At 44.9% G+C, this 16,929-nt stretch overlaps 3 protein-coding genes across 3 annotated transcripts; 1 reads left to right on the top strand and 2 right to left on the bottom strand.

Moving 5' to 3' along the window:
• Positions 1-3,040: 3,040 nt before the first annotated feature.
• Positions 3,041-6,964, bottom strand: bcl7a (BAF chromatin remodeling complex subunit BCL7A; the record flags this gene model as incomplete). The annotated part of the gene is made up of 6 exons (XM_084461282.1): positions 3,041-3,137; positions 3,257-3,375; positions 4,400-4,549; positions 4,789-4,885; positions 5,786-5,867; positions 6,873-6,964. The coding sequence occupies 6 exons, from the start codon at positions 6,962-6,964 to the stop codon at positions 3,063-3,065; spliced, it is 615 nt and encodes a 204-aa protein (XP_084317408.1). The 3' UTR covers positions 3,041-3,062.
• A 1,718-nt stretch (positions 6,965-8,682) lies between these two features.
• On the top strand, positions 8,683-12,527 carry eif2b1 (eukaryotic translation initiation factor 2B, subunit 1 alpha). The gene is made up of 9 exons (XM_084460618.1): positions 8,683-8,966; positions 9,153-9,254; positions 10,554-10,690; positions 11,027-11,143; positions 11,243-11,355; positions 11,432-11,500; positions 11,629-11,704; positions 11,799-11,924; positions 12,370-12,527. The coding sequence occupies exons 1-9, from the start codon at positions 8,954-8,956 to the stop codon at positions 12,523-12,525; spliced, it is 909 nt and encodes a 302-aa protein (XP_084316744.1). The 5' UTR covers positions 8,683-8,953; the 3' UTR covers positions 12,526-12,527.
• Positions 12,528-12,537: 10 nt separating this feature from the next.
• Positions 12,538-16,773, bottom strand: ddx55 (DEAD (Asp-Glu-Ala-Asp) box polypeptide 55). Its single transcript, XM_084460605.1, has 14 exons — positions 16,641-16,773; positions 16,474-16,524; positions 16,250-16,336; positions 15,955-16,046; positions 15,768-15,830; positions 15,408-15,557; positions 14,822-15,011; positions 14,629-14,711; positions 14,414-14,545; positions 14,222-14,314; positions 13,931-14,045; positions 13,662-13,830; positions 13,221-13,513; positions 12,538-13,108 (listed from the first exon to the last, which is right to left on the bottom strand). Exons 1-14 carry the CDS (start codon positions 16,746-16,748, stop codon positions 12,923-12,925), a joined length of 1,812 nt encoding a protein of 603 aa, XP_084316731.1. The 5' UTR covers positions 16,749-16,773; the 3' UTR covers positions 12,538-12,922.
• Between the last annotated feature and the right edge of the window lie 156 nt (positions 16,774-16,929).

Here is a 16,929-nt window from a genome sequence, read left to right as displayed (position 1 = left end):
GCACATGGTGCCACAAAACTAAAATTATAATATGTGTATTTTATTTTTATGCCCTGTTGATCGAGGAGTTTGATGTATAGACTACAGGGACAAATGCACTCGTAAAGATGTTATTAACTCAAGCACATTGTGGACTCTTTCTACTTATATACTATATACTATACTAAAGTGATGTCTAATTAGTACACCGTTTTCTATGTATTGCTATGTCGTACATCAAGGCTCCACCTGTAAATGGTTCACAACAGGCTTCAGAACAGTGAAGGAACTGTTGTAAACCCTCTATAGATGGAACCAATGTAAAATGTCACTGTTTTCTATGTACTCTGTACTCTTAATGATTCAATACAAATATTATAAAATGAATACTCCTTGTGTTGTATTGTCTCTCCTGTCCCATATAACAGCATTGATTAGCTTCCGGAGGAGAGATGGTTGAAGACTGAGCATGGGCCTAGCTGTTAAAGTGTCTAGACAGGGCCTGTGTCTTTCTCTCCAGGGGCAGGAAGAACTGGACAAGTAGAATATAGCAGTAGCAAGAGCCTCTTTGGCTCCAACTTAACAAGCCGTTTCCCATTTCACAAGACGATCAATAGAGGAGCTGCTCATGATTCATTCATCCCCAGATCCGTTACCTCCGACAGGACGAGGGAGCAGAAATGAAGCGCTCCATATTGAGCATCACGAGCTCACGGCTAACACATGGAGATACATGCAGAACAGGACGAGAGGGATTTTGCTCCGTAACCTCAGGCACACAAACATGAAAGAATGGGAACTATTTCACTACATGCTGAAAGTCTCTTTGGGTCTTCGCAAATTGACTTGATGTTCTATCAAAGAAGTGGGATTCTAGGATAATGCAATCTTTAACAATCTCTTTAAGCAATCTCTTTTCACCTGCCTGTACAGCACTCTGGTCGACCACGGTTGTTTTATATGTGCTCTATAAATAAATTGAGTTGAGTTGAGCATGCACAAATGAATTGTGGCCAAGTGTTTTGTGACTTTTTATTAATAAAACAAAACCATTGGACATGATAAAAACCAAGCACTACTGATGGAATAAATAAGTCAAACCAAACCATATATCTGTACAAGATCATTCTAAACTGAACCATGGTCCCAAGAAAAAACAAACAACTTACATGATTTTATGTCACAGCTCTTTTTTACACACACAATTTCGAGTTAAAACTATAAGCAATCGGCTCGATCAGGTGAAAGCTAAAACAAAAATGAGATCTTATTTTAAACTTGAGTGTACATAATGCTGTTTATAACGGTTAATGTCAATACATAGCATCTTAAGTACCAGCTCTGCTGGACTGGGAATGAGGTATATGCTAAGCCATCCTCTGATCTGAGACAGTTTCCACTTCTTGAAATGTCATCTCTCTCCATAGGCGTGACTGTGATGTTTTGATCTGTCCACTAACATCCTCTGATCAAGTAATGCTCTGACGTACAATAGTCTAGCTCATGCCAGGTCAGGTCACTGATTTAATATGAAATGAAAAGTAACTTATTTGATGGATCGTTAATGTTAAATCCTTGCACTCACACTCAAATCATATAAATAGGTTTGAGGTTGGACATTAGAGGTCGTATGGCCGAATCCTTGCTCTAACGTTCACATTAACCACAGGCTGATATCAATGGGAGACGTAGGCAAGCGAAAAACATCGACTCCGTAAAGGATTCGGCCGCCAGACAGCACCTTGTAGGAGGCAGGGAGCCTAAGCTTGAACCGCACGGCCGCTCCTCTGCTGAGGGTTATGGGCTGTTACTAGGTCAAAATGTTCTACGTGATACACAGTACATTTACAGAGATGAGAGAGGTCATTAACGTCATCAAAGTGGACCGAGTAGGAAACTACAGTAGTCTGTGTGCCAGCCTAAGTCCGTTTCATCTTAAGCCAACTACAATGTCACAGAGATTAACCAGGAGTTGAAACTGAGACAGACTAGCAACCAGGGTAGAGCGGAAACTGCAGACACCCCTCAAATCTAATTCAGCTTTCTCCAGTTCACAGATATTGAACTTCGAGGTTGACCGGAGACAGACAATATCTCCAATGGGCATCGTTAAAATGTAATTGTAATGTTTAACAAAACCTGTTGAACTGTAGAGATGGATGTAAATATTGAATGAAATCATTAGTGTCACCTCAGTAATGACCTATTATATAATAAAACATGGCACCAAAACAGCTTGACCTACCAAGTATGTTTTACCATAGCAACACAAGGCACACCACCAGGTACGACCTATGCTACAAGCCTGCCTTCACTACTATGGGACAGATAAACTTGACCGGTACCTTTGTGTTCTTCCTCTACATACGCTAACTAGCTGATCAAAAAACAAATGACTGAAGAATCAGAGAAAAACACATATCCACTACAGCAGCAAAACTATCTGTGATTGGTTGTGATATTCCTTAACAGTGCATTGACCCTCCTGAGCTACAAAATAATAATAAAAAAAAATAAACAACAAGACCAAATGTGTTCTAAGCCAGCGTGGAACGTTGGACCAACAGGAGGTGAATTAGTGGGAGGTTTAAAGAGGCCTTGCGTAAGTCTTGTGTTTGATGTGTGGGTACCAGCGTCATATCCCATCATCAGTGTGTTTCAGTCACAGGTGCAGGTCAGGGTTTCTCTTCTGGTCTGGCCTGGCCTCACAGCGCCACCCCTGGTCACGAAGGGGGATTGCAGCCAGTTGATCAGTGCCTCTATTGGCATTAGTGAGAGTGAGAGTGTGTGGAGGACTGTGAGGGAGCAGGGGGGGGGGGGGGGGGGTCAGTGAAGAGAGGTAATGTCCATTCTCCCTCTGTGACAGAGGAGTGTTATGGGCTAGGAGGTAGGGGTAGGGGGCAGGAGGGGGAAGAGATGTTCGCTCTCCCTCTAAGAACTATTCGAGGCTGCAGGTGAAGGAAGAGAGAGGGAGGAGGGAAGTGACGTCCATTCCCCCTCGGAGATAGAGGGGCTACAGGGGGAAGTATAGAGGAGGGGAAGAGAGGAGGATGGAGGAGAGAAACTAAATCAGCCCAGGAAATTTAACTCTCCTCTAAGTCCTGAGATGAAGACTCCAATTTGCTCTTCTTACTCGGCGGGGTCTCCTGCTCCAGGTCCTACCAGATAAACACAAACACAAAAATGAACTACTCTCAGAATGTACTCCACCACAATAATAATCCAGTGAGCAGAGGAAGATGGGCGGAGACTGCGGGGCTGTGGAGAGAGTAGCTACCTGAGTGGCTTTGCTGCTGCTGCAGCTGTCTGAAGGCTCTTTCTCCACTGAGGAGGACAGGCTCTCTCTCTTGGCACTCTGTGCTCTCTCTGAGGTCTCTGTGGAAGCGATGCTCTTGCCTGCCGGAGAAAACGCACTCATCAACATCCATGTATTTAACCGTTTTTTACGCAATAAATCAATTCATCGCGTTGACACGTTTTCAATCACTCGTTAATTAGCGTTATCGTTATGTTAACATTTCCATGTAGTTAATAGTTATAAATAATAAATCCTTCACTTTAGCGGGACCCAAAAACTTCAAAGTCAAGTGCCAAGGGCATTCCTAACACTTTAATGCCACCATGTGGTGTTAGAGGGTAACTGCACATTTGATCACTATCTGTGAGGCGGTGAGACCAGCACACAGACTGGACTGGTCTCTCCACAGAAGAGAATTTAAACTGGGTTTCACAACGAGAGAGGTCAGCCCTGCGTAGGTGAGACCATGGGAGAGAGAAGGGAGGATGGAAGGAAAATAGGAAAGAGGAGAAAAAAATATGAAGTAAGGGGGGGGTGAGGAGAGGGTGGGGTTTCTCTTCAGTGCCACATGGGAGGAGGAGGAGAGAGAGAGAGAGAGAGAGAGAGAGAGCGAAGCAGACGTTTTGTACCATGCCGTTATTAGTGGGAGCGCAGATGGACGGCTGGCAGTTGAAAGCCCAAGGGGGTAGATATGGTCACAGCTGCTCTCTCTCTCTCCCTCTCTCTCTCTCTCTCTCTCTCTCTCTCTCCCTCCCTCCCTCCCTCTCGTTCGCTCACACACAGCAGGAGAGCAAAAGAGAAGTCCTTGTAGTCTGATGTGCATCTATGATAGAATTACTACTCAAGACTAGAACTCTTCATCTGACCGAAACAGCAAATTAAGGAGAATTTTCTCACAGACTCAAACTACTAGGGATTGACAGAAGTAGTAAAGCAACTCCTCAAACTACCCATCCGTGTGTGTGTGTGTGTGTGTGAGAGAGAGAGAGAGAGAGAGAGGGGAGAGAGAGAGAGAGAGAGAGAGAGAGAGAGAGAGAGAGAGAGACAGAGAGAGAGAGAGAGAGAGAGACAGACAGAGAAAGAATATGTGTGTGTGTGTGTGTGTGTGCGCGCGTGACTGACCCCTTTTGCTGTCCGGGCTCTGGTCACTCTTGGCCTCACCGTTGTCACGGTGGGAGGCGGCGGTGGGCTCGGGGGCGGGGCTGGTGCTACAGCTGGTTTCCTGCTTCACAGGCGAGGAGTCGGCGATGGAACTCTGGTTGCTGTTGTCATCTGAAGGAGAGAGACAGAGAGAGAGAGAGAGATGGACCCCTTAACATTTATTTACCTCCCTCCCAAAACATTAAGACGCAGGGGGACTGCAGCAGAATATGCACTAGAGAACAAGATGCAGAAACACTGGACCGAGCTCGGGGGAAATTAGATTTTGGTTCAGCTGACTTGACCCTCTTTTGCATGACTGTTGGTTGTCTGGAGGAGCAGGGGGCGGACGTGGTGGAGGCGGTACCCACCATGCATGTCCATCATGCCCGGAGAGGAGCTGTTTTCTGGGGTGGTCACCTCAGAGCCATACTTCTCATCCTTGCCTTTCTTCTTGTTCTTGTTTTTCTAAAAACACACAAAGGGTGAAAGATTATATTATGTAACAGAAAACTCGATGTGGATTTGTAGACATCAAGAGAAAAAAAAAAGACTGAACAAACGAAAGTTTTGTTTTCCAAAAAGACCAATGGCACTGAAGTGGAGAGTTAGTGATGGCGATGGGTGTATATGTGATAGCGATGCTGGTGGGTGTGTGTGATAGTGATGGGTGTATGTGATAGCGATGCTGGTGTGTGTGTGATAGTGATGGGTGTATATGTGATAGCGATGCTGGTGTGTGTGTGTGATAGTGATGGGTGTATATGTGATAGTGATGCTGGTGGGTGTGTGATAGTGATGGGTGTATGTGTGATAGCGATGCTGGTGTGTGTGTGTGATAGTGATGGGTGTATGTGATAGCGATGCTGGTGTGTGTGTGTGTGATAGTGATGGGTGTATATGTGATAGCGATGCTGGTGGGTGTGTGTGATAGTGATGGGTGTATATGTGATAGCGATGCTGGTGTGTGTGTGATAGTGATGGGTGTATATGTGATAGCGATGCTGGTGTGTGTGTGTGATAGTGATGGGTGTATATGTGATAGCGATGCTGGTGTGTGTGTGTGATAGTGATGGGTGTATATGTGATAGCGATGCTGGTGGGTGTGTGTGATAGTGATGGGTGTATATGTGATAGCAATGCTGGTGTGTGTGTGTGATAGTGATGGGTGTATATGTGATAGCGATGCTGGTGTGTGTGTGATAGTGATGGGTGTATGTGATAGCGATGCTGGTGGGTGTGTGTGATAGTGATGGGTGTATATGTGATAGCGATGCTGGTGGGTGTGTGTGATAGTGATGGGTGTTTATGTGATTTCTAGTGTGAGATGCACAGGTATAGTTGCTGTGGGGTATATGGGGGACGTACGTCGTCTGATTTGGGTTCCGTCACAGGGACCCACTTGTAGATGCGCAAGGAAGTATCTCCCACCGTCACCCACTTTTTCTCCCTGTGTGAGAAACACATTCAGATGGAATATCTCCAAAGCCTAAATCATACAATCATTTCTCTAGGCCTAGAGAAAATAAAATATAACTCTCATAGCATCTGGCTCTGAGACACACTAAATTCACAAGAATGAATGAGTTCCTAAATAGAAATTCATAAGTCAATTTTGCCAACACCTTTTTGACTAAAGGTTATTACAAAATTAGAATGACTTAGTACATACACTTATTTTACTACAATTATTTTACTACAATAACAGTCGAATTATTTTAGATTTGGATGTGTATCCTTAAAATAAAAATAATGATGTTGAGTAGGCTATTGTAGGCTACAGCATACAGGAAATTATTATATTTTATTAAATCATTTTAATATAAGCTACCAATAAATTCAATTCACTTTCCTATCTTTTAATTATAGTAATTTGGAAAACAATGACTTTATTTGTAAAATCCCCACTGAGTCATTGGGTGTTCAGCCATGCACTACTGTAGGCTACTTCCCTCTCCCAACCCCCACTGTGCGCAATCTCCATTCGACCTAAAGGGCGACTCAAAGCGCTTAATTTAAAACTCCAGACAGACTAAACTACTCCAACTCAAGAGCGCCGTAGTCATATAGTTTCGAAGTGAGCGTTATCGGGTGATTTGAGTAGTCCCAGCGCCGCTAAACAGTCTGCTTCGTACAAGCACAACAGCAGGCAAGAGAAAGGAATGGCTTCATGTGACTGCAACGAAATGGCTTCTGGGTTCAACCCACATTAAACCTTGGCGGAGAATCCGCCAAAAAATACAGGGATCTTTTCAATGGAAGACTATTCACACAACATCGTCGAACACCGCACGAGTGCGCTCCGGCGCACCTGAGCTGAGAGTAGAATCTGCCCTAAAATTCCGTTCAAAATGACCCGTCTTTCGATTACATTCGCTCTTGCTCTCTCCTCCCCCCACAAGACAGGCTTTTCTCGTGTTAGGTAACGTACGGTAGGCTTTTTCCTCTTTCTTACCATTTTCGTACTTTCTCAATAGCGGCCATAACCCGCTTGATGTCATCTTTCGCCCTGCTCCGGGTCTCGGCTCGGACCGACCTGCCCGACATTGCCGCGTTGGGTATAATATTTTTTAAAGCTCGCCGGCAGTTCAGACACAATGCAAACACTCAGTGGAGAGCGTACAGATGAAGGAGCGCGCCTGCGCCGAGAGGAGAGGGGCCAGAACAGCCCGCAGCTGCACAGAAGAGAGGCGCCCTGTCTCCCCGCTGTGATCCGAGAACAAAGAGGCTTGGAGACCTCTTATCCGACGGAAACTTTGTTTTAAACTTTGCTGTTTTGCCGAAATAATAGAGCTTTGTTTTTTGAGGATAATGTGGATCTGTCTAATGGTTTGGATTGGCGGTTCATAACAATAAAAATCCCTCAACCCTGGGCCTTTTATTTTATAGGCAAATATCCTGTATTTTAACCTCGGCTATTTGAAAAACTTGTACAATACATTACTTGTCTGGGGAATGGCCTGAAATGAGATCCCGACGTGGCTCTCGGTTTGACATCAATCAGCTAATCTCAGTTAGGCTACAATTTAAAAGTACTAGTCTTTCCTCCATTTTTGTACTTTCAGACAACATTCATTGTAGGCTGGTCCGCGGTTGCATTAAAATTTCGTAGGCTACATTAAATTTAGCCACAACCTATACTGCATCAAGAGAGCTAAGTAAATTCAATCAGAATAGGCTAATGGCCTATAGGAGGTGGACCAGTAACTGGAATAAATAGTAGGTAGGCCCTATTGCTGATTTAATTCACTAATCCATTAAGTTATGTTCCCACTTAAATACGTATTTGGATTCATGGAGTTAGGGGGGGCATAGGCTACATAACATTATGACAAAACAATAACTAGGCTATTCCATACTACTAAATGTCTTTTGGACATGCACAGAGAAGGCAATTTGTAAGGCACCATCGATGCCATTGTATACATTATTGCCAGTTCATGCACTTCGGAAAATATGGTTTATGTTGTTTAATATGTTGACAAAAATAAAGTCTGAACACAATGTAAAATCAAAACACGTCTCATGCTGGGCTACAAGCACCCAGCTTAGTAAAGATAGCCTGGCGTATGTTGACACGTTTATGTTTTCAATTATTCTGAAACTAAACCGAATCATTTAACAATAATTTGACATAATTCATACTACTACTACTAACTATAAGCTGCTACTAGGCTACTACTACTAGCCTACTACTACTACTACTAATACTACTACTAATAATAATAATTTGATCGAATAGCCTACTAATAATTCATTGAATTTCTGATTCCCCCTCCTCCCTTGAATATGAACTGTAATTTTCATATCTCAGGTAGCTTACAGGAGCTTTTCTGTAACACTACAGGCAATCACTTACCTGCATTAGACTACTAAGTATACATCTTGATATTGAGGTAGGCTATACATCTTGATATTGAGCTTGAGGTCTCAGATCAGTTTGGAATAGGCTACGGTAAAAAAAAAAAAATGCTAGAGAATATAAATTGATATGGAAGATATGGCTAGAGATAGAATGAATGGAAAGGGGAGTTAATGCAGCTAACGTTAGTGGGGTGAAGTAAGGTAATGCCTTGTGAGTTTAGTCGTCCTCCACGGTCGCTCCTTTCCTCCTCTTGTCTCATCTGTCTCCTGTGGAGCAGATGAGATAATGAAAAGTTTTGGGAATGATGTACCCTCGTGGAGGTGGAGGGTCAACAAAAAGCAGAACAGCGACCTCTAGCGGCTGGCAAGTGTAGCCGATCTCTGCGTCATCAAATCGCGACATGAGATGATGACAGTTCAGTGAAACGTGAACGCTCGTGATACGATTCTGCCGTAATAAGTCGTGGATTATTGTTTTATTCCACATATTGTCCTCAAGTGCTTTTTTCTTGTGCAGAATAACATATAAACCAAATTTATCCTGATCCCAGCTAACGTTATTGGATACCCGCTGCTAGCTGACTGCTTGTCAAAATACCACCTGGTTAGCTACGAGCTAGCAAACATCGAGTTTGGTTAGCTAGAAACGTCTAAGTTAGGTGCAAATTCAAAATGAACGAAGAAGGTAATTATCTTCAATGTGTACATACGCTGAACAGGCTGGGACTGATAACGTTAGCTTGTGTGTGTGTGTGTGACTGAAGTAGACATAAAATGCCTGACCAACTGAAATGGTTGCATTCTCATGAGCACTGGTTGCATAGGTGACGTTTGAGGTAATCCAGAACCATTCCTTTCTCTCTCCTGTCAGAGTTGGTGGAGTACTTCAGGACTCAGATGAGGACAGACCCAGACATGGCCTCTGCTGTGGCAGCCATCCGTACTCTGCTGGAGTTCCTCAAGAGAGACAAAGGTCAGGGGCCGGTTGCACAAAACATCTTAAGTTAATATTTCCCTTAAGTTCTGACTTAAGGTTTCCTTAAAATAAAATCTGTTGCACAAACACCCTTAAGTATTCCCCTTAAGGTTTCCTTAAGATGTCCCTCAAATATTTAAGGTTTTCTACTTATCTCGGTATAATACTTAAGGAGTCCCTTAAAGTCAGTTAAGGTGTTGCACAAAAGACCTTAGCAAGCAAAATAAGGGAAAAAACATAAGGGACCTCTACCCCAACCTTAGCTAAGTTATGGCTGCGTTTATGAACATAAACAATGGAAATCGAGTCCCAAGAAGAGTGTTCCGCGACAGGGAGAACCCACTCGACACTCTTAGTGAGGAACAACTGATATTTAATTACAGATTTGATCGACAGTCCATTTTTGACTTGTCCGACCGCCTGGGCTTGGACCACCCAACCTTCCGAAGCTATGCGCTTCCAGCCCCGTTACAATTGATGATTGCGCTCCGATTTTATGCGACGGGATCTTTTCAGTCGGTCCTCGCAGACATTATTCATGTCCACCGTTCTACTGTGTGCCGTGTGGTTCACCGGGTATCAAACGCCCTTACCGGTCTGCTGGATGAGGTGGTCAAGTTCCCATCTAAACGGGAGGAGGATGCGGTACCGGCGCACTTTTTTAATGTTGCCGGCTTCCCGAAAGTGTGCGGGGTGATAGACGGGACGCACATCAAGATTCAAGCACCCACCCAGTACGAGGAGCAATTTATTAATCGGAAAAATCAACACTCCATCAACTTTCTCTTCCTCAGACCAGTTCGGCTTTCTCTTTTTCTCCTCAGACATGTTCCCCAGCGTCTCAGGACGTCCCAGTGTAGTGTTGTGACAGATAGCCGGTCACGTGCAAGCAAACCAATGGTCACCATGGAAACTACAATTTTACTGCTGTAAAATCTCTTTCCTTGTACAAAAACCCTTAACGTTTCCCCTTAGCTAAGGAAACCTTGTAAGGGATTCTGTGCAACACCCTTAAGTAATTCCCTTAACTAAGGGGAAATTAACCCTTAAGGGTAATACTTAAGGGAAAAACTTAAGATGTTTTGTGCAACCGGCCCCTGCTCTCATTCCAAGTCCTATAATGACTGACACACTCACACACCTATAAGTACTGTACTATACACACTAACATTCAGCTTGTTCTGGACTGTGCACCTGACTGTTGCATCATTGACTTGCCAGTGTGGCGAGAAGGCAACAGACTGGCAGCATTGCTACAGTAGGTGAGGTTGTGTCCGTTGCTTCCTGCCCCTCTAGGGGAGACCATCTTGGGCCTGCGGGAGAGCCTGACGGGGGCCACAGACTGCCTGATGGGGGTGGACTCCTCCGTGGCCGTTTCCTCCGGGGGGGAGCTGTTCCTTCGCTTCATCAGCCTGACATCACTGGAGCACCAGGTTTGGGAAGCCATTTTGTTTGTCCCCTCTGCTCATCTCTGTCACACCAAACTGGCTCTGACGTCAGTGATCAGTAACGATTGCCAAAAAGGTATTCCACTAGTATTGCACCCAAAACTCAATGATGCCACAACACACCTAGCTAGCTTTCACATTATGGACTCACACTCTTGGTTTGCTGTATTTTTTGCGGAACAGAAGATATCACAACGCATGCCTCTAGACACACTCGCTGCATCAGCTCAGAGAGGCAGACACACCGCCCAGGGCCGGTCGTACCACCAGCAGGGCTCGGGGGTCGACTCGGGACCTCACCTCCCATGTTGTTTATCTCAGGATCTGTCGCGCTGCAAGAAAGTGATGGAGGAGCGAGGAGAGCTGTTCCTGGAGAAGATCTCGCTGTCCAGGAGCAAGGTGGCCAAACTCTGCCACACTTTCATCAAAGACGGGGCGGTGAGTGACGTGACGGACGGCGCTGAAGCCGACATGTTTTTAGCGCTCGGGTTTTTAGAAATCGTCGTAAATCCCGCTCGCCCTCTCTCCCGCACGCAGAAAATCCTGACCCACGCCTCCTCCAGAGTGGTTCTGAGGGTGCTGGAGAAAGCTGCGGCCGAGAAGAAACGCTTCTCAGTCTATGTAACAGAGTCCCAGCCAGATGCAGCAGGGTGAGGGAACGCACACACACACACACACACACACACTCGGTCATAGTCACGGTCTTATATGTGATGTTCTCTCTAGGCGAGAGATGGCAGAAGCCCTGAGGAAACTCAATGTTCCAGTGACTGTAGTCCTCGATGCTGCTGTTGGGTAAATATATATCAGACCATCCTTAATTTGCAATCTACTGTTAAATAAGGTTCTACACATCAGTTCATCTAATTTATTAATAATGGCAATAATAAAACACTCTTACTAAACGTCATCTCCCATTACAGGTATGTCCTGGAGAAGGTAGACCTGGTTATTGTTGGAGCAGAGGGGGTCGTGGAGAGTGGAGGGATCATCAACAAAGTGAGTCTGAAGAAAGAGTCCCAACAGTCCAGATCACTGGAACACTGGTTAAGGAACATGCAATAACCGAGTGTCTCTCTCCCCTCGTCTACAGATCGGCACCTATCAGATGGCGTTGTGTTCTAAAGCTCACAACAAACCCTTCTACGTCGTAGCGGAGAGCTTCAAGTTTGTCCGCCTGTATCCCCTCAATCAGCAGGACGTCCCAGACAGATTTAAGGTGAATGAAATGAATGACACGGACATTATGAATTAAAAATCTTACTTGGTTTAGTTTAGATTGAGTGGTCGGTCAAGCTGGTTTCAAACAAAGACAATAGGTTTATTCTGATGTTTACGGTTTGCAAAGCGGACTCTGAAAACAGGAAGTGCTTCCCCAGTCAGAGTGGGGAATCTCTCTCGGGATTGATACCTTATAACTTGAGAAAGGAAGTGACATGCAGTTTCAGGATGATGTCAGGTGATGTCACACACAAACAATTTGTAGTTTTAACAGACTGATTCTAGGGGAACGAACTACAAAGTTAGAAGTCAGGTAGGAAAACAAAGAAAAGAACAAAATGGTGTGGGTAACATTAGTGAGACTGAAATTTCATTCACAACATACCCTGCGGACCACAGGCTGCCATATCACATTTATCACGTCCCCCCCTCCTCTTCCGCAGTACAAGGCCGACACCCTGAGGACCGTAAAGAACTTCACGGAGGAACATCCCATGATCGACTACACGCCCCCCTCCCTCATCACCCTCCTCTTCACCGACCTGGGGGTCCTCACTCCCTCTGCCGTCAGTGACGAACTCATCAAACTTTATTTATAGCAGTGCCTCACGACATACAAATAAAATAAAATAAATCAATCATACAAAAAAACATCAATGGAGACTGGCTGTAAAGATGTTTGGATCTTTAATGATCACAATAGGACACAATATACACAAATGCCATGGGTTAGGTGTGTATGGTTATGGATTTAATTCACATAATTATGATCAGGTGTGGCAATGGCACAAAGGGCCCTTGATATGAAAATGTTGGGTAAAACTTTATTTGAAGGGGAGAGCATAAGACTGACAACACTATGACAGTGTCATGACGGTATCATGTCAGTCTTATGCACACCCCTCCATATAAAGTGTTACTAAATGTTGTTTTTATAATGTAGGGACCAATGCAGCCCGTCTCAGTCCTTATAAATCACAGACTGGTCTGTCGTCATCATACATCCTCCTCTACTAAACTGTGGTCTTCCTGTGAGGGTCCGGCAGTTTTGCGTTGCCTCTTCTGTCCTTCTGTCACCTGTTTCTCAAAGTCCTCCTCGCTGATCTGTCCTTTCTTGAGTTTCTTCAGCAGACGAGTGTCATTCAGCAGCTCTCTCATGTCCTCATCTTCCACATCTGAGCCCTGAAAACACAATTTTCATTCATCTGGTTTAACTCTGAATTGTACATTGAGTAATAGTTCATAACACCCAGGCCAAAACAGTGTGACGATATAGAATATATCACTAAAATACCTCATCAATCTTCCTTTTGGCAGCCGACTTTCTCCTGCGCTCCTTCTTCGTCTTCTGTTTGGACCAGGATTTGTTCTTGAGGAAGTTCTTCCTGGGCGGAGCGACCCTCTCCTTGTCCCTCAGCTCCGCCAGCAGCTTCTGCCTCTGTCTCTCTCGGTTCTTGTCCTTGTAGCGGATGGTGTCCGTGTCCAGGCTGGTCTCGTTGAAGTCTGGGAAGGTCTTGCCTTTCAGCTCGGGCATCCTGGGCATGCGGAGGAGGGCAAAACCCCGGGCCAGCAAGACGAAGTCCAGATCTGACCAATGGCGGGAGTCCCAAGACAAAGTGGAGATATCGTCATTATTCAAACAGTAGTTTTATTTTGACCTATGAATGAGCCAGTAACAAGCTTAACGGCAGCATAAACAGACAGGTCTCGGGCTGGATGGCTTTCCATATCTCACCTTTGACCCTGAAGATCAGGCTGCATTCATGTTTGGCATAGCCCTGGACGTAGGAGACGAAGGCTCTCATGCCCCTGTCGAACATGGCGCGGTCTGCCAGAGCCAGGGTCTTGACCTTGGGCAGCACATCCACCACGTCACTCACCGGGGGCATCCTCTGGAGCGGGCACTGAGAAGGGGACGGGAGGGTGTGGCCATTTGTTGATAAATGTTTTCTGTTAAGATAAAATCACTCTAGAAGTAACAGCTACTTTACCCTGCATGCTTACCTTCTGGTTGATGGACAGGAAGTTGACGTAGGATTCCTCCATCGGGAGGAGGAAAACGAGGGCGTTGCCGTGGTTACCGATGCGCGCTGTGCGTCCACAGCGATGTACAAAGGCACTGGGGTAGAGAGGGGAAATACAAGACCCTTTAATCATAATCATCATCATTAAGTAAAAGATAACCATGGAGTCTGGACTCCTTCAATTGTTTTCCTGATCAGAGCTAGGGTGTCTAAATTGTGTCTTTAAATCAGTCTTGATCATCCAAGAAAGGAATAATGAAACGTTTCACACCTGGCACTACTTGGAGGGTCATACTGCAACACCCAGTGGACTTCTGGGATATCGATGCCCCTGGCCATCACGTCGGTACACACTAGGATCCCACTACAACACAATGCAACATTACTTAACAGTACAGACATCTAAACACAAACACGTTACAAGTCATTTATGAAACACCATCTTAACTATGCTTATCCACACCTTTTCAGGCTCCGAAACTCTGCAAAGATCTTGTTGCGTTTGTGCTTCATTTTGCCATGAATGCAATGGATGGTGACATTCTTAATTAGGGCCTCCAGAGCTCTGCCGTAGAACTCCACACACGCACAGGTACTGAGGAACAGACACAACAGTCAGGGAGATACAAGTCAAGAGTCTATAGGACACGACTACTTCTACAATCGACAGGAACATACCTAAAGAACACCAGCTGTTTCTCATGCTTGTGCTGTCTGAGAAACGCCACCAGGCTGTTGAACTTGTCCTCCGTCCGGCATATCTGATAAAAGTACCACAGAAGAAGGGAGAACAGTCAGAAAATGTACCTCACGTAACACGCTGTTATCGGTCCTCCAGCCCTACTGGAGAGTGAGTGAGGGTCATGCTCACAGTGTAATAGTTGCAGAGCCTGGCAGGGGTTTTCTGGACGCTTGTGGCGGCCACGCCCTTCTCCTTGACGGCGATGCGTACAGGGTTCCTGAGGCCGGCTCTCACCAGCTTCTCTAGCTCCTGCGTCTGAGTGGCCGAGAACAGGCCAGTACGTCTCTGCTTGGGCAGGAACCCCAGGATGGCATTCAGACTGAAGGGAGGGGGGGAGAGGGAGAGAGAGAGAGAGAGACTCAGCCAAATCAAAGTCTGATCAAAGTTGGACACAAATTTACTTTACATTACATTTCAGTCATTTAGCTGACACTTTTATCCAAAGTGACTTACAATAATTGCATTTAACGTAGGAAAAGCCAATGTACTACTACTTGCCAGAACTCACAAGTGCATCTCCTTTCTAAAACAAGCGACTAAAGAGCATAATCTAGTGCTGAAGGCAAAGTGCAAGAATAGTTACTTATAAACAATCTGCGCTTTCATAACTTTTGTTTCTACTTCTGGACCTGGTATATAGCTCAATGTGTCTACATCTCATCAAGTGATGTTTTGAGTCACAGCAATGATGCAAACTGCAACACAAATGTTGTACCTGGCCTCGAAGCCCATGTCCAGCAGTCTGTCGGCCTCATCCAGAACCAGAACGTCAAGACTCTTGACTGAGCTGGCCAGGTCCAAACCGTCTGCTTTCCTCCGGAACATGTCCTCCAGTCGACCCGGTGTCGCAATCACTATATTCGCCCTGGGAAATGAAGAAACTAAGAACTTGAATCATCTGTCATACATTATTGCTAGTTGATGAGAGGACTTGATGAAACCCTACAACAAGCAAGCAGTATACCAAAACAAGCAAGCAGTATACCAAAACAAGCAAGCAGTATACCAAAACAAGCAAGCAGTATACCAAAACAAGCAAGCAGTATACCAAAACAAGCAAGCAGTATATACTCACCCCTGTTCCTTGAACTTTTCCACATCCTCTATGGGATTGCTTCCACCGATCAACAAAATTTGTCTGGAAGAATAATAACTGGATGACAACCAAAACCTGCCCATGTGTCAGCTCAACAACAACAACAACTCAGTAGTAGCTTGAAGACAGTTCACATCTGTCAACACTCTCCTGACCCTCCACCTACTTGAACTGTGGAAACTTCTGGATAAACTGCCCCATCACTTCACTGATCTGGAGGGCCAATTCTCGGGTGGGGGTGACAACCAAGGCACCAACCTAAACAGTAGAAGAGCAGACAACTTAGTCTAAGACACTTTTAAGTCAAATCAAAGTTTTATTTGTATAGCGCATTTCATACACAGAGGTAACACAATGCGCTTTACAGAGAACAAGGGAGGTGGGCATAGGTCCCACCCCTACATATTCCAGAGGCCCCAGTTGCTTACTTGTTCAAGTCCCAGCTATGGTCAAACACTTACCTGCATTTTCTTTAGTTTGTCTTCACGCTTTAGAAGAATTTCTATAATAGGGATGACAAAGGCAAGAGTCTTTCCACTCCCAGTCACCTGTCAAGGCATGGAGAGATTTAGAACATAATATTGACACAGACCACAGACCGTTCTATCCCTGTAGTGTTATTATCACCAACTACAGGATGCATATATTGGCTATAGTGGTGATAATCTGAATTGTGTTCACTCACCGCCTCGGCAGCAACATCTTTATTCCTCATAAAGAGCGGAATACAGGCAGACTGAAAATGGGAAGAAACATCATTTTTTTTATCAACGTTTGCAATCTTAGCTAGTTAGCTAGCGACTCACTGGGTGAAAATGGACAGGCAAGGAACACGAGTGGACATCGAAATACCTGAACAGGCGTCATATAAGAAAACCCCAACTCATCGAGTGTTTGCATTATGTTGTCGTTAAGTTTAACAGGCAAAGTGTCCCATTTTCCTTCAGTTGAGTTTTCCATGTTGGATCTACAGCCAGCAGCTGTAATCAGTCGTGTCCACGCTGTTCCTACTTCCTGTGCGTCGATATTTACAGTCCGGTTAGAAATAGGAAGCTCAGGATGTATAGTGCCGTAACATCGTGAGTATTTCCACCGCATTTCATGAATAAAGTAACATCTTGCTTGACAGTTATTAGATTAG

This window comes from Borostomias antarcticus, assembly GCF_949987555.1.
Source record: "Borostomias antarcticus genome assembly, chromosome: 2".
NCBI classification, from domain to species: domain Eukaryota; kingdom Metazoa; phylum Chordata; class Actinopteri; order Stomiiformes; family Stomiidae; genus Borostomias; species Borostomias antarcticus.
This window is presented reverse-complemented; position numbering and strand designations above follow the sequence as displayed.